The sequence below is a fragment of the Castor canadensis genome, chromosome 1, assembly GCF_047511655.1.
Source record: "Castor canadensis chromosome 1, mCasCan1.hap1v2, whole genome shotgun sequence".
Lineage (NCBI taxonomy): Eukaryota > Metazoa > Chordata > Mammalia > Rodentia > Castoridae > Castor > Castor canadensis.
In genome coordinates, this window is record NC_133386.1 from 92,131,504 (window position 1) to 92,157,110 (window position 25,607).

The following is a 25,607-nucleotide window of genomic DNA, read 5'->3' on the forward strand; positions in this document are numbered from 1 at the left end:
TTAAAATTCATACTAGCTTACATGTTTAGATATTTTTTTCTTCCTAGATTCTTGACTTATGAAAATCCTAGTGGACAAATAAGTGAACTATTTTATGAAATGTGAGGAATAGGAGAAAAAGTGGGAATGTCATTGTGATTAGGAAAAGAGTTTACCTTAAACCATTATCCTTAATAAGTAATTTAAGAATATTTGTGGAATGGAGAGGGATTTACAGAAAGAGATTACAAAGTAATCATGATGTATGGTGTGATTATGTATCCTTTGACATGGATGATACAACAGTACTTTCCTGAATAAATTCTTATTTTCTCTACCAGGAAAGAGTACACTCAGGCTAATCTGGCCACAGAGGGCAGTAGGACAGTTCTGATAGAGGATTCACAAGACATGAAGCTTGGGCATTCAGCACTGTTGATGGGATCAGAGACATTTGAGGCCAAGTGGCAGAATGTGGTGGAAGGATGGCATCGGTCAGAGTCTGCTGAGGTCAGGCTGGGCTAGGGAAGAAGATGGAACTCCAGGGAAGGATAAGTGACTAATGTCTCATGGGCATTGGAAGCAGTTGTACAATAGAAGCAGTTGTGATCCACACTGGGAATTAGGCCTTGTTTTTTGAGTCACACTAGGTTACTGAAGACCATGGAGGTAGATGAACAGTGGCCAGGGCAAGTATCAGTTTAAGACGACCCCCCCACTGGATAGATTAAACATAAGGTGAGTACTGGGTTTCTGGATCAGAAGATCGAGGGAGATGCCTGTCTGTGTTCTGGGTAGTGCTTTTGGAGAGGAGTTGGCTTAAAGCTCTGTGATGACTGGGCTCTGGGCAGCACGTAGGCTGCAATCAAGGCTCTCTAGTCATGCTGTTACCCAACTGCAACACTTGAACTCTTTCTGACAAAGCCTTGCTGTACCATTTACATAATGCTCAGGTCAAGAGGAAGGACATGGACCAAGTCCAGAATCTTTATGCAGCTCTTGCTATGTCAGGCACTGTTGTGAGTATTTTATGTGTATTGCTCCATTTATTCCTCCCAAAAATCAACTTAGGGAGACAGGCATTGGCTTGCAGAGATTCTACTTAAGCAGTAAGACAGTAGGAAGGACTGAGTCTGACATGTTTAAGCATGCGATTCTGGTGTTCTCCAAACATTAGCAATCCTGGACACTAAAGTTTATCTTTCTTAGTGTTTTATGGGCCATGACTATCTATTGTTGATGACACTTGTCCCAGATAGCTCTCACTCTGGCTCTCTCTTACACCTTTTCTAACTTTTCATAGCTTTTATTGTTTATACACATTTTGTCTTTTGATTATATATGTCTTCTTTGTTTTTTACAAAAACTTGTTTACAAATTATTTAGGATGTGTTAAGTTTTGCCTTATCGACAAGCTTCTGGAATTCTGTATTGCTTTTGAGTCTTTCACAGAGCCAGCATTATTGTAAATAATCCAGTAAATTCATATGATATATTCTATATTTTTCTTTTATTTTTTTCAATGCACATGTTGGTAATAGCTCTACCACTGAGCTACATCCCCGCCCTCCTGTACCTTTCTTTCTACTTTGACTTCAATCAAGCTGTAATCAACTGTTAAGAAACTGGTAACATATTCTACAATGTATGAAATTATATTTCTTTTGCTTTCCACAGGGCAAACTCAGAAAATGAATCTTTTTCAGTCAGTAACAAGTGCCTTGGATAACTCATTGGCCAAAGATCCTACTGCAGGTAAACTTCATTCGTGCAACCATGGTAGCTGTGTTAGTTCCAGAATGGAAGATTTGGTTGGAATGTTTCTCTAGAGTGTAATGGTTAACATTACATCTACTGAAATTTTTAAAAGATTTGATCAAATGATTAAGGCTAAATGATAGAATTGATTGCAATATGAAGACATTTTTAATTCACTCATTACGAGTTTCATGTAATGTCAACATTAAGTTAACTTCATAGTATGTGTGGTCCTAATATGATATTAATACCTTCTGGATTAATACCTACTGTATACTCCTGTATCTCTAGCATAGAGAAACACAGAGAACACCACTTCATTCAGATACTTAGTCATGACATGAAGATTTGATTTCTCTACTTTTTTCACTTTTTTTACTTTGTCATTCAATTTATAAGACTTTTGTGGAAAAATAATGTTAGCATTTATAAATAATTTCATAGGCAGCTTAATTTTCATCTTTTAAATGGTTGATATAAAATAGTTGTCTTGCTGTTTTCTAAATTTTGTTGGCTTTACTTTATACATGCACACGTGTGTATATATGAGTACATATATGTCTGTCTATCTATCTATCTATCTATCTATCATCTACCTATCTATTAGTAAACGTTGGTATTCCACTTTAGAATCCTTTGCTTTCAGGTGAAGTGAGAAGCAGGTTATTTTTCAGGAGGAAGTGAGAGCTAGACTAGACAATGGTTAGACTTGATTTGTGTTGAATGCTCTGAGAATGACAGAATAAGATGCATGACACATGGATGAGGGTTATTTTCTCAAAGTCCATGAAACCATTAGGTGCATTCGTGGGACCAGAGTTCGGCTCTGAGTACCTCTAGCTTTATTTTCCTGGACTTACTGTAAAGCTCCTTTCAATTTCCAGTCACCCAATCTTTCCCTTGTTCACTATGTCCTACTGTACTTGTCTTCTCTCTGTTTCACGCAGTTCAAGTCCCTTTCTTATTTGAAACCCTTCCCTTAGCTCCTCAGTTGGCTCTGACTGTATACTATGATAAGAAATCTGTTGAGCTGGGAGCCTGGAGTATGTCACAGTTTTACTGCTAACTGTTTGCCTCTACTATTTCTCTGGCTTCATTTTCTTCATGGGTAAATCACAGTGAGATTTTAGATTGTGGTACTGTCTCAGCCAGACGTTATTTTAATCCCCTCCATCTTCTCATTCTTTTAATAGTGTCTGGAGAAATTTTGGTTGTCACAACTGTGTGTGTGTGTGTATGTGATAGGGCAGCTGTCATCCAGTGGGTAGAAACCAGGGGTGCTGCTGTATGTCTACAATGCACAGGAAAGGCCCTACAACAAAAGAATTATCCTGTGCAAAATATCAATAATGTTGAACCGAGAAGCCTTGATCTATGTTCTGTTTCTGTTTTATGATTTAAAACATAACCATTTAAATTATTTGTTTCTTCTGCCTAGTATTATTTAGGAATTTTAAAATAAAACGTGTTCTTTAAACATTGTCTTTCAGTAATATTTGGTGAAGACGTTGCCTTTGGTGGAGTCTTTAGATGCACTGTTGGCTTGCGAGACAAATACGGTAAGTTAATATCTATATGAACAGTATTCCTGCAAAACTTTTACTTAAAATATCTTGAAAATATAAAACATGCCTGTTAAATTGCCATGTTCTTATTGCATGGATTGGTTCCTTTTCCTGCAAAGTCCTATGACCCAGGTTTCTCGATATTTTCTAACTCTAGCTTTCTCTGATGTAGCTCATATTATACTTGTGATATGGTATAGATTCCAAAATAATTTTGCTACTCTATTGTGTCATTTATCTATCCAAGACCCTTTGGTATCTGACTGCTAATGACCTTAGCCAATTTCCGTTCCATTGCCTCTCATTCAAGATTCTGCCTGTTGGTCCTTGTTAATTGTTTGCATGTTTTGTTGGGGGAAGAGAGATTTATTTTTTAAAGAATTGGCTCATGTGATTGTGAGGGCTGGCAAGTGTTTAGGGCAAGCTGGTATGCTGGAACCTCAGGCAGGGTTTCTGTGTTTCAGTCTTGAGGCCAAATTCCTTTTGAAGCGGAAATCTTAATCTTTCCTCTTTAAGCCTTAAATGGATTGGATGAGGCCCACATTGTGGGTAATCTGCTTTACTCAAAGCTATTAATTTAAAAGTCAATCACATCTAAAAAATACCTTCACAGCAACATCTAGACCTGTGTTTGACCAAACATCTGGGTGTTTTGACCTGAACAAATTAACATAAAATTAACCACACCTCCCTTTCTATCTCTTTCATCCCAGTGTCTCTGAGCTTTTCGCCTGATAGGTGATTTATGTTTATCTTGTTGACTTTTATTCATTTCCTTTGTCTCCTTAGACTTAGAATCATCTGAAGGCATTTTGGCCTATCCTCTTAATTCCTACCCCTTTGATTTGCTAAAAAGTACTTTTACATTCCTTACTGTTAAGGATGCCTTTGACGTGGTTTTGACATTTTATTTCTTCTCTCACTTTTGTCTAGAAGTCAGCAAAGCAATTGCTTTTAAGGTTAACAGGAGCTGACATCTCCCTCTCTTTGGACCTTTGCTTCTGCCCTCTCATGCTCAGTTGTTACACAGGGTGAGGACTGAGGGTCTTAAAGAGGTTTTTGCTTTGTTTTTTAAATTGTCCTCTCTTTTCCTACTGCTTCTGTGGTTATGCTGTACTTAAATCCAAGAAACCTACTTATTCCATTTTCCTTACTTTCAGCCTGTTCTTTTCTCTTCTAGTCATAACAAATTGAGTTTCTGCGTCCAGCCCTTCTGATTTCTTCTGGCTGTCCATTGTAAGACCTATTCAGAGTTGAAACAGTTGGTCAAAAGTTTGTAAGATTACTCTCCTGTTTATCTAGATTCCTTTAGATTTTTTTCTTTGGTTTAGAACTGGGCTTTGAATTCAGGGCTTTGTGCTTGTGAGGCAAGCACTCTCCCACTTGAGCAATGCCTATAGCCCTTTTTGCTATTGTTATTTTGAGGTCTCACTTTTTATCCAGACTGACCTGGAACATGATCCAACTATTTTATGCTCCCTGTGTAGTTGGAATGACAGTGCATGCCACCACACCCTGCTTTTTCCATTGATATGGGATCTTGGGAACTTTTTTGTCTGGGGTTGTCCTGGATCCTCCCTGATCTCAGTCTCCCAAATAGCTAGGATTATAGGTGTGAGCCACTGTGTTTGGCTAGATTCTTTTAGATCTTAAAAAAAAAAAAAAATTTTAAAACTTTTCTACATTTTATTTACAAAGTAATGCATATGCATTGTAGAATATTTTGGGAAGACTGAAAGCCATAAAGGAGAACATAAAAATTTTTCATTATTTAGAGATAATCTAGAGAAAACCACTGTACATATTTTGATATTTCTGGACCATATTTGAATATGTTCATACACTTTAATATTTAAAGGGCAGCATTATACTTTGTTTTCTTTTTTAACAGATCTTGTTTGAAGTCTAGGGTGGCCTTGAATTCACTATGTAGCTCATGGTGGTAATCTGAAAATCACAGTCCTTGTGCTGCAGACTCCCCAGTGCTGGGATTATAGGCATGTACCACCACACCCGGATGAATTATACTTTTTTACCTTAGTCTTTTCTCTGTCTGGTGTGGCAGTGATTCTCCTGAGGACGGACTGTCTTGCTTGATGCAGTGTTGTAGCCTGCATGTGTTCATTTGAACCAATGAGCCCTCTGTCCGCACTCATGGCGCTTTTCTTATTATATCCATCCTGCCTAGGGCATTTCATCCACATCACCTGCTCCTCACACGCTAGCAACTTCTGGGATTTTTTTTTTTTTTTTTGGCATTATTGGGGATTGAACCCAGTGCTTCACTTGCTTGGTAGGCAAGTACTCTACCTTTTGAATTATACCATTAGCCTTTTTACTTTTATTTTGTTTTTGAGATGGGCTCTCAGGCTAACTTTGCTGGGCTGGTCTCAAACTCTTGATCCTCCTGTTTCTGTTTCCCTAGTAGCTGAGATTATAAACATGCATGACCAGGTCCAGCATGCAACTTCTGAATTTCTGTCTTTAATCCTGACCTGTATCTTAAGATGCAGATTTGTAAATTCACCATTTCACTACATAGCTATACCTCAGTGTCCCCGCAGTCACATAAAAGGCATCTTTTCCAAAGCTAACTTCATTACAACCATCCAGTGAATTCTTTGGTGAATATATCACCACTCATTTAGGTACACAAGTCAGAAACCCAGGGGTTCCTTGTGTCTTCTTATTCTCCATGCCTAGTCAGTGCTGAAACTTTATCTTCATAGTTTGTCTTTAATGTGGTCTCTCCATTCTTATTACCCTGATACATCCGAGCTTTAATTTTCTCTGCCTGGGTGATTTCATTTCTTTTCTTAGCAATCATCCTTCCTTTGGTCTTGCCCTCCCTCAGTCCATTCCCTACTTTGCTGCAAGATTATTCTAAAACACATCGCTTAGCAGGGCACGCAGAAGACTTTAAGATCTAGCTACCTGTCTGACTGTATCACTGTATTCTTTATGAATTTTGAATTGCTGGATGTTTCTCCTAAGGTCTGCATCATTTTGCACATCTGTCTGGATCTCTGTCTCTCATCTGGTTACCTGGCAAGCTCTTATTTCTCCTTCAGAAGATTTCCCTGTGAAGTTTTTCCTGATTCTCCAAGCAAACTCAGATACTATTTTATTATTGGTTAGATTGCATCTAACATCTTGCAAATTATACTGTAATTATTTCCCTATCATTTTCCCTACCAGACAGCTTCAAAAGGCAGCAGATCTTTAATTTGGTTTGTCTAATCTAAAAAAAAAAACCAAAAACCAGATTTCCTCCCCAAATAAACTAAAATAGGGAGAAACTAATGAAACTAACTCTTGAGAAAAGATTCATTCTTAGAGGGTACCTGCATATTTATGTCTGTGCATCAGGGGGCTGAGCAAATTTTAATGGCTAATTCACTCTTTTTGCCTTACTGTCAGTAGCTGCTGTGAATTTTTTTTATAGTAGCTTGAGGATTTTGAATTCAAAACTTTAAAAATTACAACTTGATCAAGATGGATAATTAAGTCACCGTTACTCTCTAATGAGCAACTGAGCTTCTGTTTTCAGAAGATAAAGGAATGGTGACCAGAAATGTCTATTAAAGTTGTTTTTTTAACATATTTTAAAAAAGGTCATGCATATCTGAGTCATGGTACAAAATGAAACAGAACAGAAATATACAAAACCTGACTTCTAAAACATACTTCTTTTTTCCTTGATAATCTTTGCTTTTTTTAGTGTAGGTTGGGAATTTTTAGTTCTACAGAAGCATGTCTGTTTAGCATTCTTTTTCTAAGTTAAAAAAATTTATGTTTAAAAGAATCAAAAAATTTTAATGATTTAGTTGAATGCATTGCATAAAATTATTAGCAAAGAAAACTTTGTGAGGGGGGAGGAGCCTTGCTTCCCTGAACTTGAGTGTGGAGTAAGAAGGGATCCTGGTCGGTAGGTGGCAGTCTGTGCTTTGTCATGAGACCATGCTTTGGCTGTGTACCAGTACTCAGGAACTATTGCAAAGCATTTAATATCCCGTCAGAAGGCAGAATTTGAAGGACTGCAGGTTTGCTGACATAATATTTGAAAGCTGAAAAATGCTTAATATGAAAATGAAGGAACTGCATAATTAGATGCTATGCCATCAAAGAGGGAGACAGCTATTTGCATTCCAGTAGATCCAAATGAATGTGGGTTTAGCACCGCTAAACTGCTTCCCCATGCCTTCCATTATTTTGTTCTATCAGAGGACAGGGAAGGAGTACTAACGTGAGTGTCTTGAAAATGAAGAAGAATAGAGTATGCTGAACAATTCATTGTGTACCAATGTCAGTGTTAATCTCTTTAAGTATTGGATCCGTTGATCGGAGCAACAGTTGGGGCTTGGGGAATTTTAGGGAAGCAGAGAGAGGGAGAGGGCAGCTTATTAGTAGATCTGTAGGGCATGTGTGATTTTGTGTTCAGTGTTCATTTATACAGCACAATCTGCCCTCACTACTGTCATTTTCTGTATGAGGGTGTGTGTGTGTGTGTTCAAGAAAGACTGGGGTGTGTCAGGTTCAAGGTGTATTTATATTAACACTATTTTATACTGATGTAAACATTGTTGGGCAGGGGTTCTTAGACTGTATTTGGCCCACTGGACAGCAGGAAACTTAAGTGAGAAAGGTAACAGTACAGAACTTGCTGAATAAGTCTACAGGCCTGAACATCTGCCTTTTCACAGGCACTACTCTTTTTCCAGTGCTATATTCATTCCTTTACACCACAAGTGTGGCTGTCATAGCAGTTTGGATTACTACTATAACCATTTGCTTTCTTCTGTAAACAGCACAGAAATTGTATAACCAGATATTTTAGTATGGTGAAGTCAGAAAGGAAAACTAGGACAGGCGTGTGGCATATTGCATTAGGACAGGCGTGTGGCATATTGCATATTGCATATGCAATATGCAAAAAGTTTTCATTTGCAATATGCCAATATTTGAAAAGTGACTTTGGGCCTCAGTGTCCTCTTCAGTAAGGGGAAAAAAACAGATTAAACTCTGGAGAGGTCTACACATTCAGGTAGTCATTGTGCTTTTAATTCTTTCTGAAAAGAGGGGCACAATTTCCTCATGCATTCATTCCTTTTACTTTTTTTGGGGGGGCAGTTCTGGGGTTTAAACTCAAGGCCTCATGCTTGTTAGGTGGGTGCCGTACCACACCCCCAGCCACTTTTTTTTTCTTTAGCTGTTTTTCAGGTAGGTCTTGCGGTTTTGACTGGGGTCAGTCTGGACCGTGATCCTCCTACTTATGCCTCCTCCAGCTGCAGCTGAGGTCACAGGTGCATGCCACCACTCCCAGCTTATTGAGATGGGGTCTTCCTAGCTCTTTGCCTGGGCTGGCCTGGACTGTGTTAGTTCCAATTTCCATCTCCTGAGTAGCTGGGATTATAGGCATGAGTCACTGCGTCTTGCCTTTTCCCTTTACATTTAGAGGTTTATGCATGTAACAGTTGGTATGTCATCTTGGAACATGGGCACATGTGTTTTTCTTAAGAAGCATCTTTTCTAGCATAGTAAGTTTTAAATTTGAGGGATGTAAGCAAAACCTTTGACAGGTCTCTTTCTCCATGTTTCTTGAGGGAGAATGGGAAACTATATAAAATAACATTTTTCCTGATTCCCTTTCTTCTCCTTTTGGCCAAATCTTTACCTCATCCTTCTCTAGGCTTGATCCTCCCAGATTAACAGCTGTTAGTGTTTTGGCACGCCTTCCCAAACAGCATTTATAAAAGAAACCTTTAATTTTTTTTCACCCAGGTTAAGGTAATCATTGCTCAAAGTGATGTGATATTCTAATGAATTCAAATGAAATCAATGCCACAGACCACCAGCACACCATTCTTGTTCCCAGTGAGGATGGGGCCACTGTTCTCCTCCTTGTCAAGCCCACACCTCTGGGGGAAATTCCTATCAGAGTCATTGCTGTCTCACCCACAGCTTCTGATGCTATCACCCAGAAGATTTTAGCAAAGGTAAGTATTTAGAGTCTTAACTAAAGAAAATGGCAATGCATAATTGAAAAGCAAACAGAAGATGTTCCTTATCTCCACTAAGTCTGTTGACAAACCTAATAGATCCTTTCGTCCATCCTCCTGGTAATGCCCAGTTGTTTCCTCATGTGTGTGTGAAGACATACAGGTATATGTATTTCAGAAATAATTCTCAGTTTCCTTTTAAAATTTAACTGAAAGTGTGAGTGTAGAAACCATCAAGTCTTTTGACATCATTTACATCTACATACTGACTTACATATTTAAGAGATAGTATTTTTAACTTGATCTAAACATGGCACAGTGTATAAAAAGATGACATGATACCCCATTAAAATGTATATGTTTCTGTTTTATGTATCAGTTAAGAATACAAAAGATGCAGTTGTGGGAATCATACCCATAAAAATGAATTCTTTTAGAAAAGACAAAGCACCAGGAAATTGACTTGCACAGTGTTGGGTGCCGTGGGAGAAGAGCTTTAGATCATTTTGAAGTGCTTCCTATTTTGGTTATCCTTATGGCTATAAATCATTATAGTCACTTGTGTGTGGTGATGCACTAAGAGTGAGTCTTTCACGCATATTGTTGGGTTTTTTGTTTTTTTTTTTTCTGTTTTTTCATTTTGAGAAAGGGTCTTGCTGTGTAATCCAGGCTGGCCCCAAACTCACAATTTTCCTGTCTCACCCTTCCACGTGGTAGGATTATAGGATGTACTGCCATACCAAGTTTTTAGCCTGTTTTACCCACTCTTCTTAGAAGTGAGTACTGTTCTTAAAGAAGTCACATTGGGTTGGGTGCCAGTGACTTACACCCGTAATCCTATCTACTCTGGAATCAGAGGTCAGGAGGATTGCAATTAAAAGCCAGCCCAGGCAAACAGTTCAAGAGAACCTACCTTGAAAAAATCCATCACAAGAAAGGGCTGCTGGAGTGGCTCAGGGTGTATGCCCTGACCTCCAACCCCAAGTCTGAAAAAAAAAAAGCAACCCAAAAGCAAGAACAACAATAAAAAACCATTGACAATGTGATACACTGAAACATCTCATTATTGTGTATTGCTTATCAGTGAGTGTAAACCTTGTTCTGCTCATTAGCAATTTACATTTCCTCCTTTGCAAATTGACTGTTTTAGGGTTTTTTTTTTTTTTAATTTAGGTGACTGAGATCTTACAGAATTAATACTAATCTTCATCCAATTTAGCCACTCACCTCTCACAAGCAGATAGGTCATATTTCATGTTGATGTGTACGTGTTGATCTTGTTAACCAGTGACATTTACATTTTCTCTGGATAAAACTCGAGTCCACACTTACTTCATGGGCACTCTGGAGTTGTGGGCAGAGTAAAAATAAGTTTAAGTAAGTAATGTAATTTCTACTGATTGAATCATGATCAAGCATTTGCATATTCATTACTCTTTGATTTGTGTGCTTTTCACGTTTGATAAGCATGAAGACCAAGTCTAACAAAAGATACTTAAAAGAAATGTGTGAAAAGCAGAACAGGTTGCTGTGGATCCATTCATACTGTGTTATATCTTCTTTGTAGGTGGCCCATGAGTTGCAGGCATCTTGATGAATTCATTTGCTATCTTTCAGGTGTGTTTGGTTTGCTAGACAATTTGAAAAGCTATTGGTGTCTTTTCCTAGTTCAAACACTTTCAGAATGAACAATCATTATGAAATGTGAACTTTCATTAGATGTGTTGCTCAGGTGTATTCTTAAGTTTGTGTTGTCTGAAGTGGAGAGAGAATTCTCCCCTCGGTTTGAAAAGCAAATGAAACATTCATCATTAGAGAGGTTAAGGAATTGCCATGAACGGAATCATGTCTTTTCTTCATATGCTTTTCGTTGACTTTGAAATGATTGTTTAAGTGCATGCTTGCACATGTTTGTGAACAAAAAGAGAGAAACATCCACAGGGAAAGAATATACAAAAAAGCCCTCAAAAATGAGCAAGAGTGCGTCTAGAGTGTGGGAGGTTTTTATTATTAGAGAGCATTTAAACTTTGAGTTTGATTTTATTATAACATTTTTATTGTCTTGAAACTTTGATTTTTGAAGAAAAGGAAAATTATTTTTCTGGCAGTATGGTCTTTGGGTATTGATGGATGCAAAACTTGAAAAGGATTCTATTGATGGGGTTTGTAAGTAAATCCTGGCAAAATGTTTTTAACCTTTCTTCTCTTTCTCCTCCTCCTCTTCTTCCCCTTTTCCTTTCTTTGTGCCCGGGTATTGAACCCAGGACCCTGGGCGTGGCAGGGAAGCACTCTCCCATTGAGCCACATCCCCAGCAGTGTGAATATTTTCTGGTTGAACGTGAAGATTTGGATGTGTGGAATTTAATGTTCTTGGAAGAACATCTAGGCCATGACATGGAATTTTCACCTTGCCTCCTGTCTAGATCATTGACTTGATTGCTCTCTAATTGTTTTCTGTCATTCTTTTTCTTTCTTTTCTTATTGAGGTGCTGTGGCAGGAAGTAATCACCTTGTACTTGCTGGGTCAGCACTGTAACACTTGAAACATGCCCAGTTTGTTCTCTGAAATTTTTTGAGATGGTTTTATTTTTGACATTTGAGAAGATTGTGTGGCTACAATTTGCATTGCAAACTATGCTGTTATTTTGGAATCAATTACAAGCAGCCAATGTTTTTGAAGCTGCATGCAACATGACAGTGTTTCCTAGCCATACCACTTTTAATCAGATTTTGTGTAAAGTTTGGTGTTCTCTGGGTAATAGAGCTTCTCCATATATCTATCATCACCTTTATTGCTTCTCAGAATTCTCTATTTGCCCTCTCCATAGACTATGAGTAGAGGTCAGTGTATTCATCTTTGTATCGTTGGCCATTGTACTGCAGCCTGATTTTCTTTATATTTTATTTGGAGGTAGTTTTAGAAATACAAAATGTTGACAAAATGGAGATAGATGATCCAAAGTGTGTATGGTCACATGACTTTTTAAATTACAAAATCTAGGAAAGTGGATGATTGTAAGATATATGGGTGGCATAGCCAATGGTAATCAGCAAGAAGGCGTTAAGAAGAGGAGAGTTGAAAAATTGCAGTTAACTTTAGTAATGTGGTTTAACTTTAAAGTTCATGCCTCAAAAACTACGTGCCTATTGTGAATTGTGATGCATTAAACATGGAGGTGCAGGTGCCTCTGGAGTAAAATGAGTCGCATTCCTTTGGGTGTATCCCTAGGAGTGGGATTGCTGGACCATATGTCAGATCTAAGTTTAGTTTTTAAAGAAGCCTCCATATTGTTTCCCAGAGTGGTTGTACTAGCTTGCATTCCCACCAGCAGTGTGTGACGGTTCCTTTGTCCCCACATCATCCTCAATATTTCTTGGTGGTGGTATATTTGTTCATAAGTATTCTAGTAGGAGTGGTGTGGTGTTGATTTGCATTTAAGATAGGCCTTTTTAAGGGAAGGGTGATTTTAACTTCCTTGAGGGCTCATGGCTTTCATGGGCGGCAAAATAGTTGGACTACGTTTGTTGCCACGGAGTGGAAACAGTCCCCATCATCTCCTGGATATATGGCAGTGCTGCTAAGTGAACTCCACTCCTCAGAACATTCCCATGACCACAGGGAGATATCATTAGTACTGGAAAGAATTCAGTTGAGTTCATAAACTCTGTGCCACCTGAGGATTGAGCAGATAATTGGTGAAAACTATATGGAATTTTATCGTTAGCCATTTAGCAATAGATGAAATGAGACGAGTCAAATTTCAAAAATATCCCAGCAATGATTGGAATACAGACAGAACACTTGTTTTTTTGCAAGTTGAGAGAACAAAACTGGAGTGAAGTTTGAAAATACATATTTATTCTCTACCCAACAGCCATGATGATATAGTGGTCATTCTGAAGGTATAACCATCATAGAAAAATTTTCCTGGAATAAGAGTCAGTACCCAGTATTCTGACCTTATGAACTATTCCTTGAGAATTTTTCATCTACTTTTTTTATGTGTAGTGGTTATGAAATTATATGTATAAATGACATAGAGAATTAAAATTCATCCAAAAACTATTTTAGGGTTTGTTGACTTATTTTGAAATGTGTGACAATTAGTTTTATACTTTTATGTTATCTTGACTTCAGATCCAAGATTTACCAAGAGTTTGAAGTTGCTCTACCTAATTCTATCAGTCCCCGGAGGGCTACTGCCTTTGTGATCTCTGAAGACTTAGGTCTTAGACTAGCAACTGCTCCAGTGGAGGTAGGTAGCATGTTGAAGTTTTCCCACTGATGTTAGAGTGTCACTAAGCTTAGAACGTTTCAGGTACTCAATTGAGTTTTACAAACCTGATTGCTTCTGGTGCTTGTCATACCTTAGAGATTCGTTGGTCTTACTTTTGTTCTGCTTTAAATTTTAGAGTTCAAGCATATTAAATTGTGGTATGACCATAAATATATCTGAGTAGAAAAGTTTATCATTGACCTGATGTAAGACCAAATGGCTTGAAGAGGGAGAAAGTGTCCCCATTGTCATTCAAGGACAAGTGGAACTTTTTAAGATGTCCCTCTAGCAGACGTTGCTTCCTATGTCATTGATCAAATGGCACCACGTTATTGCCCGATTTTTTATTCTTTGATGGTACTTGGGTTTAAACTTGGGGCTTTGTGCTGACTAGGCAGGCACTCTACCACTTGAGTAACATGCCTGTCCTTAGTTTTCCAGCTACTAAGAGGAATATAGCATCATGAGTGGCCTTAGACCAACACTCTCCACTTGGGTTACATGTCAAGCCCCCTACTTAAAAGAGAGATTTTGTGTGGCATCTTTGCCATCCAAGAATAAAGCTTATAGAAAGTATAACGTACTTCCCCCAAGTTAATATGATGCTATAAGTAAAACACTACGTGAAATAAAAAGGAACAAATATACAGTTTTAGAATCTGTGTTTTAAATGGAAGTGGTCAAAGATTGTTGCTCTAGGTGTGGTGTATTGAAATGTTTATGCCATGCATAGACTCATCCTCTGTATAACAGCTATAAGTGCGGTTTGGTATAGATGCATTATTTCAGTATCTCAGACACCTTGGGTGATGCTACCAGCAGGGATGTGTATTTCTGCACTGGTGGACAACGTTCAGTGAAGTTGCAAACATAACAAAGTGCAGTCTTTTCTTGATTCACAAAAGAGTTGTGTTTCTGAGAAATTCAACATGTGCTGAAAAGTGCTTTGGTTTTATAAATAAGTTGAAATTTCCGGGCTCTGGTGGCTCATGCCTGTAATCCTAGGCACTCAAGAAACAGAGATCAGGAGGATCACGTTTCAAAGCCAGCCCTGGCAAATAGTTCACCAGGCCCTATCTCGAAATACCCTTCCCCAAAACAGGGCTGGTGGAGTGGCTCCAGCTGAAGTCTCAGGACAGTTTAAACAGGTACTTTACATGAATCTAAAGAAACTTTCAAGAATGATGAGGAATTTGAGACTATTCTTCACTGTCTGGGACAATACCGAGTATAGCAGATCTTCACCCACTAAGTGTCAATAGCAACCTGCAGTCATTGTGACAATGTACCATGCGTTATCTGGAAATGCTCACATAAACCTGCAGAGGGCATTACTGCCTCCAGTGCCCCCTTTGCCCTAGGCACATGTGTGTGTGCACATGTAGAAGGGAGTGAGCAGAACATCCCTGGGCCGGCCACATTGAGATATCCCACACAAGTGTAAAATGAAACTAACTGATTGGGCAGGGGTTGTCAAAGCAGATTATGGGGTCAATACAGTGCGACAGAGGAGCAACTTGCTTTGTGTCAGACAGGTTGGGATCCAGTTCTGGCTCCCTTATTGGAAGGTAATATGAGCTTGTACTGACACAGAGTTCCTTGAACTTCAGTTTTCTTTTCTATAAAATAGCGTAACACTCTTAACGAGGTGCAATGCCTAAATGGGAACATTTGTGAAGAACCTGGTTCCTGGTAGGTATTGAAGCACTGTGTTGGTTAGTATGTCAAACAGTAAATCCATTTGCAGGTTTTCATTTGGGGTTAGGTTGTTCGTTTGCTTTCTGTGGATGGGGAAGTGGACATATGTAGGTGGAATTACAAACTTCACAGGCTTCATGAGGACTGATTTAAATTTTATATAATATGAAGCATTTGTACTTGAATAAGAACATGTGCTTATTGTGTTCTTTACAGGTACAAGCCTTCCAGCCATGTTTCCTTTTCTTGAATCTCCCCTACACTGCTATCAGAGGTGAAGAGTTTGCCTTGGCAGTAAGTAGATTCGATTATGGGAAAGTTACCAGAGGTAACATATTCAGGTTTGTTGATTCCTTGCACTTCAGGGAAAACAGGAAGGGATGGGGTGCTGTGCTTGGCATTTGATACATTGTTTCTAAGCATTGGATACATTGCAGGGAGACTGAAAGCAGATGTACTTTGTCAATAACTTCTTCTGCTCGTTAAAGGCTAGTGATCTCCTTAGGAAGGCTACCCATTCTCATCTCAGTTTTCCAGCACCAGTCCTCTTCCTTCCTTATAATTTTGGAGGCCCCGCTTTCTCTCTGCTGCCCCCTGGTGTTTCTCCTGATGTGCCACATCTAGAATGTGCTGCCCCTTCTCACTGCCAGTCTGTGCCTGCTACAGTTGTCAAGAATTTATTCCTTCAAGACTTGCAGTTCCAATGCCTTTTTTGAGGAGCCTCATCCATCCTATAGTCCACAGTCCCCATGGTTGTACTGTGTAGGATACAATTTAGGATTCATTTTGCGAGCCATGTGTCTTGCATCTCCTTAGCTGATCAGTTCCCTGGAGGCAGGGATTAGACTCATTGTTTCTGTTGTCTTCTTAGTGTTGTTAACCAAATATTTTTTTCCCTGCAAGTAACCAATTAACCAAATTGTTATTTTCATAATTTAGGATACCAATTAATTTATTGCCTGCAATGTCATACTTTCTTGAAGTACTTGTAAGGGTACATTTTTCAACTATTTATTCAGTTTGTTTTTGCTGCTGGAGATCTAAGTGTAAACCTTGCTCATTAAGAACATCTTCTACCCCCAAGCTGCAGCCTCTGGGATTTTAGCTTTTTGTTTTTCGGTGCAGGGCCTTCTGCATGCTAGGAATGTGTTATGCTGCTTGAGCCATGCCCCCAGTCTTTGCTTTTATTTTTCTCTTCTCTAGATAGGGATGTGTGTTTTTTGCTCAGCTTGGCCTCATCCCATTACCTTCTTGTCTTCCCCTCTGAAATAGCTGGGATTCAGAGGTGCTCCACCATGTCCATCTTTTGAGTTTTTGATTGTCCTTTTTGAATATAGCTAGCATGGTCCAGTGTAATAAGAAAAACATCTGGAGTTGGAGGCCCATTGTCCACTCTGTCATTCACAGAAAATCATTTAATTATTAAGTCCTTATCTATAAAGTGGGAATCACAATTTTTGTCTACATAAAGTCATTTGAGAAGCAGATGAAAAAATAACTTGGAAAACAGTTCATCAAATGCATGGCCTAGAAAAATGCTATTCTTTATCTACAAGGGGAAACTTGCAGGCTTTGTTATTATTAAGGCTAAACAAGAAGTTCTTTGTCTACTTAAAACTATAGCTCATGTCTGAGCCTGGAAGATGACCAAGGATGTGCTGTGTCCTTCCTCTGCCTCTTCCCATGGCATGTCCCAAGCCGTGTAATAAACCTCCTTTTTCTGACTTCACCATGCCTCTTTAGCTGGAGTTTAGGGGCAGGTGACCTGAAGTGGTATGTGGAATCTCAGGACTTTGGGCCTTGGGTCCAAAACTGCGGTTTCACTCCCACCATTTGTATTGGACGAAGACCATCTACATGGAAGCAGATTTCACATTGGTGACTGTCAGGCAGACACAACTTAACATGGACAAAACTCCACCCAGAATATAAGATCCTCAAACCACAACCGAAACCTTTACCTAAGCTGCAGCAAGCATGTTTTGCTTCAAGAGGTCTTTTTAGTGGCTTTGTGCCATTGCTGACAACTCTCCCTGGGGACGGATGCTACAGAGAACAGATTGAGGTCACAACCACCATATTGAAGACTTAGTGTTTGACTGTCTTCCCAGATCCTGCAAAGGGGGCAAGGCACCCAAAGGTGCCCTATGTCCTGTTCTCTGAGGGGGCAGAGGACACACTGGATTCTGCAATGGGGAGAAGAGAAGATGGCTGAGTCTACAGAAGTGAGATGCACTGTCACAAAAATGGTGACAAGAGATATGATGGACGTAGGACAAACTTTTCTGATTGAAAATTTGCCATATCACACCTCACCCCTGTTAGAATAGCCATCATCAGCAACACCACCACCAACAGGTGTTGGCGAGGATGTGGGGAAAAAGGAACCCTCTTACACTGTTGGTGGGGATGTAGACTAGTACAACCACTCTGGAAAAAAATTTGTTTAGCTTTTTTACTTAAAAAGCTAAACACTGATCTACCATTTGATCCAGCAATACCACTCTTGGGGATATAACCAAAAGACTGTGACACAGGTTACTCCAGAGGCACCTGCACACCCATGTTTATTGTGGCACTATTCACAATAGCCAAGTTATGGAAACAGCCAAGATGCCCCACCACTTACGAATGGATTAAGAAAATGTGGTATCTATACACAATGGAATTTTATGCAGCCATGAAGAAGATGGCTGGTAAATGGATGGAATTGGAGAACATCATTCTGAGTGAGGTTAGCCTGGCCCAAAAGACCAAAAATCGTATGTTCTCCCTCATATGTGGACATTAGATCAAGGGCAAACACAACAATGGGATTAGACTATGAGCACATGATAAAAGCGAGAGCACACAAGGGAGGGGTGAGGATAGGTAAGACACCTAAAAAATTAGCTAGCATTTGTTGCCCTCAACGCAGAGAAACTAAAGCAGATACCTTAAAAGCAACTGAGGCCAATAGGAAAAGGGAAACAGGAACTAGAGAAAAGGTGAGATCAAAAAGAATTAACCTAGAAGGTAACACCCACGCACAGGAAATCAATGTGAGTCAACTCCCTGTATAGCTATCCTTATCTCAACCAGCAAAAACCCTTGTCCCTTCCTGTTATTGCTTATACACTCTCTACAACAAAATTAGAAATAGGGGCAAAATAGTTTCTGCTGGGTATTGAGGGGGGGGGGGGAGAGGGAGGGGGTGGAGTGGGTGGTAAGGGAGGGGGTGGGGGCAGGGGGGAGAAATGAACCAAGCCTTGTATGCACATATGAATAATAAAAGAAAAAGAAAAAAAAAAAGAAAATTTGCCATATCATATTAGGAAGTATAGACCGTCTTGTCCTCAAGTTTTTGTTTTTCTCTCAAGATGGGTTATTGAACAAGTACTGCGAGTTTCCCACATCACTATGACAGGAGCCTGCACAAACAGAACAGGAGTGTCCATGAGTGGCTGAGAAAAAGGGCAGACCCTGGAGACTGAACTTCTCCTCCGAGGATTGGCAGCTGTAATTAAACTTTCCTCCCAAGCCATGCAGAGAGCTTGATATGAATGGTGTCCCCCTCCCATGGCAAAATGCCTCTAGAGATGCCTCATGGGTAACTACAGGGCAAGGACTGTCCCAGAGGAAGCTGTCCACTACGATGAACAGGACAGAAACCTGACACAGGTTGTCTTAAACCCGGGGATTGGTGGAGGAAAAACAGCTGGATCAGATGGAGGACACCAATCACAAGGAACACACCAAGCAGTGGCTCTGCTAGCTTTGTTACACAGATTTGAGCCAGCTGGGCATTTGCCTTAGAGAGCCTAGGGCACAGGATGTGCAGATGCGTGGTGTCACACCTCCAGAGCGACATTAACAAATCTGGGAAGAGATGGTGTCACTCCAGGGTCCAACTGGCAGGACAGAGCACAGGGTTCTGGCCTCCAGCTCCCGGCCCAAGCCTCTGCCTTCATTCCCCCATCTTACACAGACCTTCAGAGGGAGGATCAGCCAGCCTGGACCCCAAGCTCCTCAGTCTCCCGCTAGACAAGCAAAGCTAATGGATGGCCATGAAGTCCCCAGATGCTACTAAGGAGCTCTTTGACCCAAGGACCTGCCATCTCCACAATGTCACTTTCTCTATGCCTTGTTTCCTTTTTATTGCAGATTGTGTCTGGGCTGAGTCCCCCTGTGGGGAAGTGGGGTGTTGGGTTAAAGCACTGACTGGTGGTTGTCCTATATCCACACTTTTAAAAGGCACTCAAGTTTCTTTTGCTGAAAAGCACTGACTTCTTACTTTGCCCATGAATTAACTATAAACAGGAGATGCTTTGCATCTTTGTCTCCATTTTGTACCTGTTGTCCTTTGCTCTGAGCCATTCTCTGCTGCAGCCTCCTTGGAATCATGGAAGGACAGGAATGACCAATAACGTCTTTATGACAATGACTGAAACTTCCATGATGAGCAGTGGAGACTTGTAGGACAGACCACTGCTCCAAATGAGGACAATGAGCTCTCATGATGAGGCTGCACCCTGGAGCAGGAACAGTCATCTCATGGGAACAGGATGACTCCCATCAAGTGATGACAGTGATGACATCTTTTCTGGAACCACTCTGGGAACCCTTGAACTGAGATAATGGACAACCAGATCACACCTGCGACTGGTACTGTTTACCTATGCATACCTTTGTCTCCTCACCCCAATTCTTTGACACTTAAACCTGTAGCTCATATCTGCACTGCAAACATGGCTGAAGAGGAGCTGAGTGCTTACTCTACCTTTTCCCAAGCATGTCCTGAGCTGTGTAATGAACCTCTTTGTGTGCCATTGAAACAAAAGGTCAAACAGGACTCTAAGCCATTTAAAATTTATTTAATTAAGTATAAAGTTACCTTTACACTGGTCTACAATGACAGCAAATACATTTCTTGCCATAAAGACACAGAATTTGGAGTTTAAAATAGTCCCACTGAAGATTCCATATTAACATTGTTGTTAGTGTAAGTTTGTTTTAAATAATCAACTTAAAATACATATACTATCTACAAAATGAAATTAAAATGCACTATCTATATACAATGAATTCATATTTAAAGCATCTGTTAATAAAATAATATCCTGAGTATTACAATTCTATGAAGCTTGATTTTGATGTAAAGTATAACGACTGAATAACAGTTGTAATTTGTAATGAAGATGAGACAGTAATCAAAAGAACTCTGAAAAGAGATCTTACTTTCACATTGGTCTCTAATTGTAGTAAATATATTACTTGGCATTAAGACACAAACTTTGGAGTTTAAAATAGCCCTACTACAAGATTATATCCATACAACTCTAATTGTTCATGTAATAGTGGCTTAAATGATAGAGTTAAAGCAGTTACACTATCTAGAATAAAATGAAAATATAGCAGAACAGAACTAAAATAAGATTCATATTTAAATCATCTATTTATAAAATACTATCCTGACACTTATGCTTTGATTAAGCTCGAGTTTGATGTAAAATGTAATAACTAAATCACAGTATTACTTTGAAATGAAAATGAGACAGATATCAAAGACATTGGGAGAAGAGATCTTACTTTTGTATTGGTCTATAATTACAGTAAATAAATTTTTTGGCATGAAGACACAAAATTTGGTGTTTAAAATATCCCCACTGCAAGATCATATCCATAAAACTCCAATTATTATTTATGTAAAAGTGCATTAAATAATCAAGTTAAAATAATTACCCAGAATAAAATGAAAATTAAATGATAATATCCATATTGAAATCATCTATTTATTAAATGCTGTCCTGAGACTTACACTGTAATTATGCTTGAATTTGATGTAAAGTTTAATGACTAAGTAACAGTGGTAATTTATAATGATGATGAGAGAGCAATCAAAAGTAATTTGGTAAGAGATCTTACTCTCACATTGGTCTACAATTACAATGCATATTTTGGCATAAGGACAACAGCCTTTGGAGTTGAAAATAGCCCCACTGTAGGCTTACAGACATAAAACTCCAATTCTTATTTATATCATACAGGATTAGATAATCAAATGAAAATAGCTATTCTATCTGGAATAAAATGAACATAAAATATACTATCTAAATAAAAGAGAATGGAAATAAAGTAATAAGATTTATATTTAAATCATGTATTTATAACATACTATTCTGAGAATTAAATTTCTAAAATACTGAACTGGAAGTAAAGAATAATGGTTAATGAACATACAAGTTAACAGTAGTAATTGAAACAGAAAATGAGAGAGAAGTGAAAAGTACTTTGAAAAGAGATCAGTAGATTGCCAGGTTCCTTCTTGTGGTTCTAGATGTTCAGTAATGGCATTGTTTGAAGGTAGAATTGACCTTGACGAAAACTCAGTTCTACTTTGAGAATGTGGGTGCAACAGGAACATCCAGTTCTTGAGGGAAGTTAATTGGGGACAGCCCTGGGTGAAGAGACATTTCTCACTGGAAATGGAGGATGTGGTGGGCCCGGGGAATCCCTTGGTGTAAAATGATCTGAGGAAGCTGAAGACATCTTGTCTGGAGGAGGTGGTGGAAAAGGTGGGCCTCTTCTCAGAAAATGGCTCTTGGGATCCATTGGGAACACTACCCTTGGTGGTATAAAATGGTGAGGAGCTCCAAACATATTTCCTGGGAGGGGTGGTGGAAAAGGCAGTCCTTTTCTCAGGAAGAGGCTCCTAGGTTCCACTGGGAACAATGGACTCGGATCAGAGGAACACAACCAGGGCCCACTGCTTTGCCTTTAGCAGGGAGGGATGAGTCAAGCACATTTGAGTGATCACAATCACCAGTGGTATCACCTCTAGTAGATTCCTTTTCTGAATCCAAAGGAGGCATATCAAAACTTCTGAGTTCTGCTGGTTCAGGGAATTTACCAGAATGAGAACAAAGTCTGTCTTGCCTCTGTGGAGGAAAAGCTGGATTGGTATTTGGTTGGCCTGATGGAGGGGTCATCATCCTTCCGTCCTGTTGGGATGGATGGGACGGCGAGCCAGTCTCAGGAGGTGCTCTACAAGGGCCAGATAGACTGTCACAGGTTGCCTCTCCTCTTTCATTGGGAATGGGATGGTGCAGAGGATTCTCCGGGCTTCTTGAGCTTTTTCCTCCTTCCTGAGGAAGCCAAGGTGGGGGTCTCAGTGGACCTTCCAACAAAAGCAGAGTGAGAAGAACTTTCCTTTCAGAAGAAGGTTGACCCAATGGCAGAGCACCAGGTGAAAAAGGCTCTCTGCCATATGCTGCATGTGAAATATCAAATGGATATTTGATATTTGATACCTTCTACCATTTCGATTCTAATTGCATTTTAATTAATTTTTGTCTTTCACTGGCATTTACCATTGTAAGATAGTTAAGTTGTTTTTTCAGAATTCTGGGCTACCAGCCAATTTCAATGAGCTTTTTTCTTTTAGTATAGAGTCTGCTTTTGATAGTAACAAATGATTCTAAGTTTTCTGATCACTCTCTGGCTACATTTTTACAGGTCTCCAGGTCTTCAGCTGCATGACTGATCTTTTCTTATGCTTGGGAACATTTCTTATCTGTCTCTAGCTGGTAACAATCCTCTGCCATGAATTTCATACAGTATATCCTTCTCTTTTCTTCATGCAGTTAAGTGGTGGTCTGAAGATTCTGCTGAAGCTTCTGATTCTCCATTTCAAACCTTATCTTCTCTGATTGTAAAAAGGCTTCTCTAGTGTGGAGAGTTTTCATATGCTCTGTGAAGTCTTCCCTCATTCTATCTACTTTACCCAACTGAGTATAAATTTGGTTTCATTCTCCTTCTAAGGATTTTAATGAAGCATTTAACTTCACCACATATACCAGTCTCTCCAGAGCTCCTCTTTTCTGATTATGAAAGTGAGGACCTTCTCCTGGTCTACTCTCCCTTTGTAATTCACAGTTACCATTGTGTGTCATGTCTTCTCCAAGGACAACAACCCACACTTTCCTCTTGACCATCTGAAACCAAATTTCAGAGTTAATGTGTTCTTCCTTATTTTTTAGAAGTTGTTTTGCATGTGCCAAGGTGTCAACTGCCATCTTCTGATTCTTCAGTTCACTCACTCATTCCTTCCACACTTCTGCTTCTTCTGGAAGCCACTTGCAGCTTTCCTGAATCTGGGAATTTCCCTTCAGAGCATCTGTTACCAAGTCCTTCAGATGCAATCCATTGTTTCAAAGTATTCTTAAGGTTCTTATGGCGTTCAGTACGTTGGATTCCAGAGATTTTGATTTATCTTCTAGATCCCATATCAGTTTTGCCATTTCCTTCATCAATTCAAGTTGTTTAAAGGTTTAGATTTGTCTGCTTTCAGCTGTTTTTCTACAAGGAGGACTTCATCAAGATTAGACTTGGATGTTTTCATTGTTCACAGGCTGCCTCCAAAATCTGTGCTTCCATTGAGCCCATCTCAAAGCTGGCATCTCTTAAAGATGACACAGAGGCATCATGCTTTTTTTCTACAAGGCTAACTTTTTCAAGAGGCTGACATTTTCTTCAATGAGTCCAGAAACTTCGGTAGCAAGGTTTGTTTCTTCTCACCTAAAGTCAGCTTGTTACTGACTGAAAACTTCTGCACTAAAGCAATAGAATGGAAAAAAGACCAGGATCTCTCCATATAGCAGCAGTTTCCATGGAAAATCACAGAGCTTTGGTCTCATTTCTTCAGGGATTTTTGTCACAATCCTGAAAAAGTCCTTTGGGTGAACCCCAAGCATGACTGATGACAGCTTTGGGGCCATCCATGGCACAGAGGCTGCTCTGGCTGTTCCCAAGGCCAGGCTGAGTGTCAAAAGGCAACAAACACTCAAAGTTCTTCCTGAAACCCCAAGGCTCACCTCACAGCTGAAGCAGACCACTGTGGAGTGGGTGGTGTGGGGGATTCGGATGGAGTTCTTTCTCACTCAGTTCACTCTATCCACAGCAGAGGAGCTTTTCCACTTCCTTCAACTTTACAGGGTATTTGCCAGGTCTTGGCTAGTAGGTCTCACTGTCTTTTATAAAATGGATAATGATTTCTCAGAAATCCTAAAGCTCATCTCATCACCCTCATTGATAGAACTGAAGGACGTACTGCAGGACATCCTAGAAAGTGAAAAGTGGTCAAGGAGACACCTCTCCTACCCAGGAAACCTCTGTCTGCACCTGAGAGACATCCCTGCCCTCAGGCAATATTCAAAAATGCTATAAAAGCCCAATCCCCAACTTGAACCATGGGGCCACCCGTCTCCATGCCCCCCTGCATTCCCCACTATGTAGTCTTTCTCTTCTCTTCTCTACAAATACAATCTTTTTGACAAATTTTGTTGGAGTTCACCTGTGCTTTCATTGTCAGAGGGGGATCAATAACCCTGAGCATCTGAAATTCCTGTGTGTGTAATCCGTGCATCATATGTGGTGACCACGATAGGACAAGCCATCACCTGAGGTTGGTGTAGGTTGTGCCAAACTGTGAAAGGCTACCTAGGAATGTTACCATGATTTCCTGGCACTCCAGTGGAGTCTATTTTACAGGAGAGCCCTTCCACCATGGCTTAGCTACAGTGAAACACTCAGGCCAATGTTCTCTCTCTCTCTCTCTCTTTCTCTCTCTCGCTCTCCCCCCTTGGGAAACTGAGGAAAAGCTCCATGCCAATTGTGGCTGTAAGGCAGGCAATCTGTGACAACTCAGATGCTCGTTTGGGGCTTATACCAGACTGCCAATGCTACGTGGGTGGGGCCAGACTTTCATGCACAGAGGCTTTTTTTTCCTCCCCTTAAACTCTAACACTCTTCTCTTTCAAGATCTGATCTGCTTAAGAGGAGGTCTGAAAACAGCCAATGGAAAGGAAAGTTTCTCTTCAAGCTATAAAAGGTGTTCTGGCTGGGACACTCCCCAGTGTCATACTAAGGCTGGAGATGCAACTACCTGACCCGCCATGGGGCTGCAAAGGTGGCTAAGTCTCAGACCACTCCAGCCATGTCCATGGAAAACAGATAATCTGATCTCTTACGCCTCCTTCATGGTTTCCCTGGCCAGAGAGTGGAGGTCACCCCTTGCTTCCAGTGCTCCAGTACTGCATTTGGGCAGGATCAGCTTGGACAGCAGTGGTAACAAATAATCCCTCATGCATTGAGCCTGGAAACTCTGTTGACCCCCAATCCTCAGCCTCTCCTTCCCCTTTCCCAAGTAGTTGAGGATGAGTGTCCTCCTCCCTCCTTTGCTCTAAATAGCAGTTAGCTTCTTTTTTCAGGGAGTTTGGGGAAAATCCCTGCAGGCACCAGAAAGTGCCTAAGTCTCTAACTTATGCTTAACTGTCTTTGTCAAGCATCAGGTT

At 39.9% G+C, this 25,607-nt stretch overlaps 1 protein-coding gene and 1 long non-coding RNA gene across 11 annotated transcripts in view; one reads left to right on the top strand and one right to left on the bottom strand.

The window, feature by feature from the left end:
- LOC109686444 (2-oxoisovalerate dehydrogenase subunit beta, mitochondrial-like) overlaps positions 1-25,607 on the top strand; it is a 140,033-nt gene that overhangs the window by 6,232 nt on the left and 108,194 nt on the right. For 5 of the 9 annotated variants that reach the window (XM_074079767.1, XM_074079775.1, XM_074079763.1 and 2 more), the window contains exons 2-5: positions 1,657-1,734; positions 3,228-3,296; positions 13,440-13,557; positions 15,493-15,570. In XM_074079767.1, coding sequence (XP_073935868.1) covers positions 1,657-1,734; positions 3,228-3,296; positions 13,440-13,513 — 221 coding nt within the window. In that variant the 3' untranslated portion in view covers positions 13,514-13,557; positions 15,493-15,570. Of the gene's footprint in view, positions 1-1,656; positions 1,735-3,227; positions 3,297-9,083; positions 9,299-10,868; positions 10,919-13,439; positions 13,558-15,492; positions 18,443-18,635; positions 23,730-25,607 lie in introns of those variants that run through there. The other 4 variants (XM_074079797.1, XM_074079800.1, XM_074079789.1 and 1 more) reach the window with 4 other exon arrangements.
- LOC141424916 (uncharacterized) overlaps positions 23,780-25,607 on the bottom strand; it is a 43,478-nt gene continuing 41,650 nt past the window's right edge. For both annotated transcript variants that reach the window (XR_012449867.1, XR_012449866.1), the window contains one exon: positions 23,780-24,375. This is a non-coding gene — a long non-coding RNA (uncharacterized lncRNA). The remainder of the gene's footprint in view (positions 24,376-25,607) is intronic.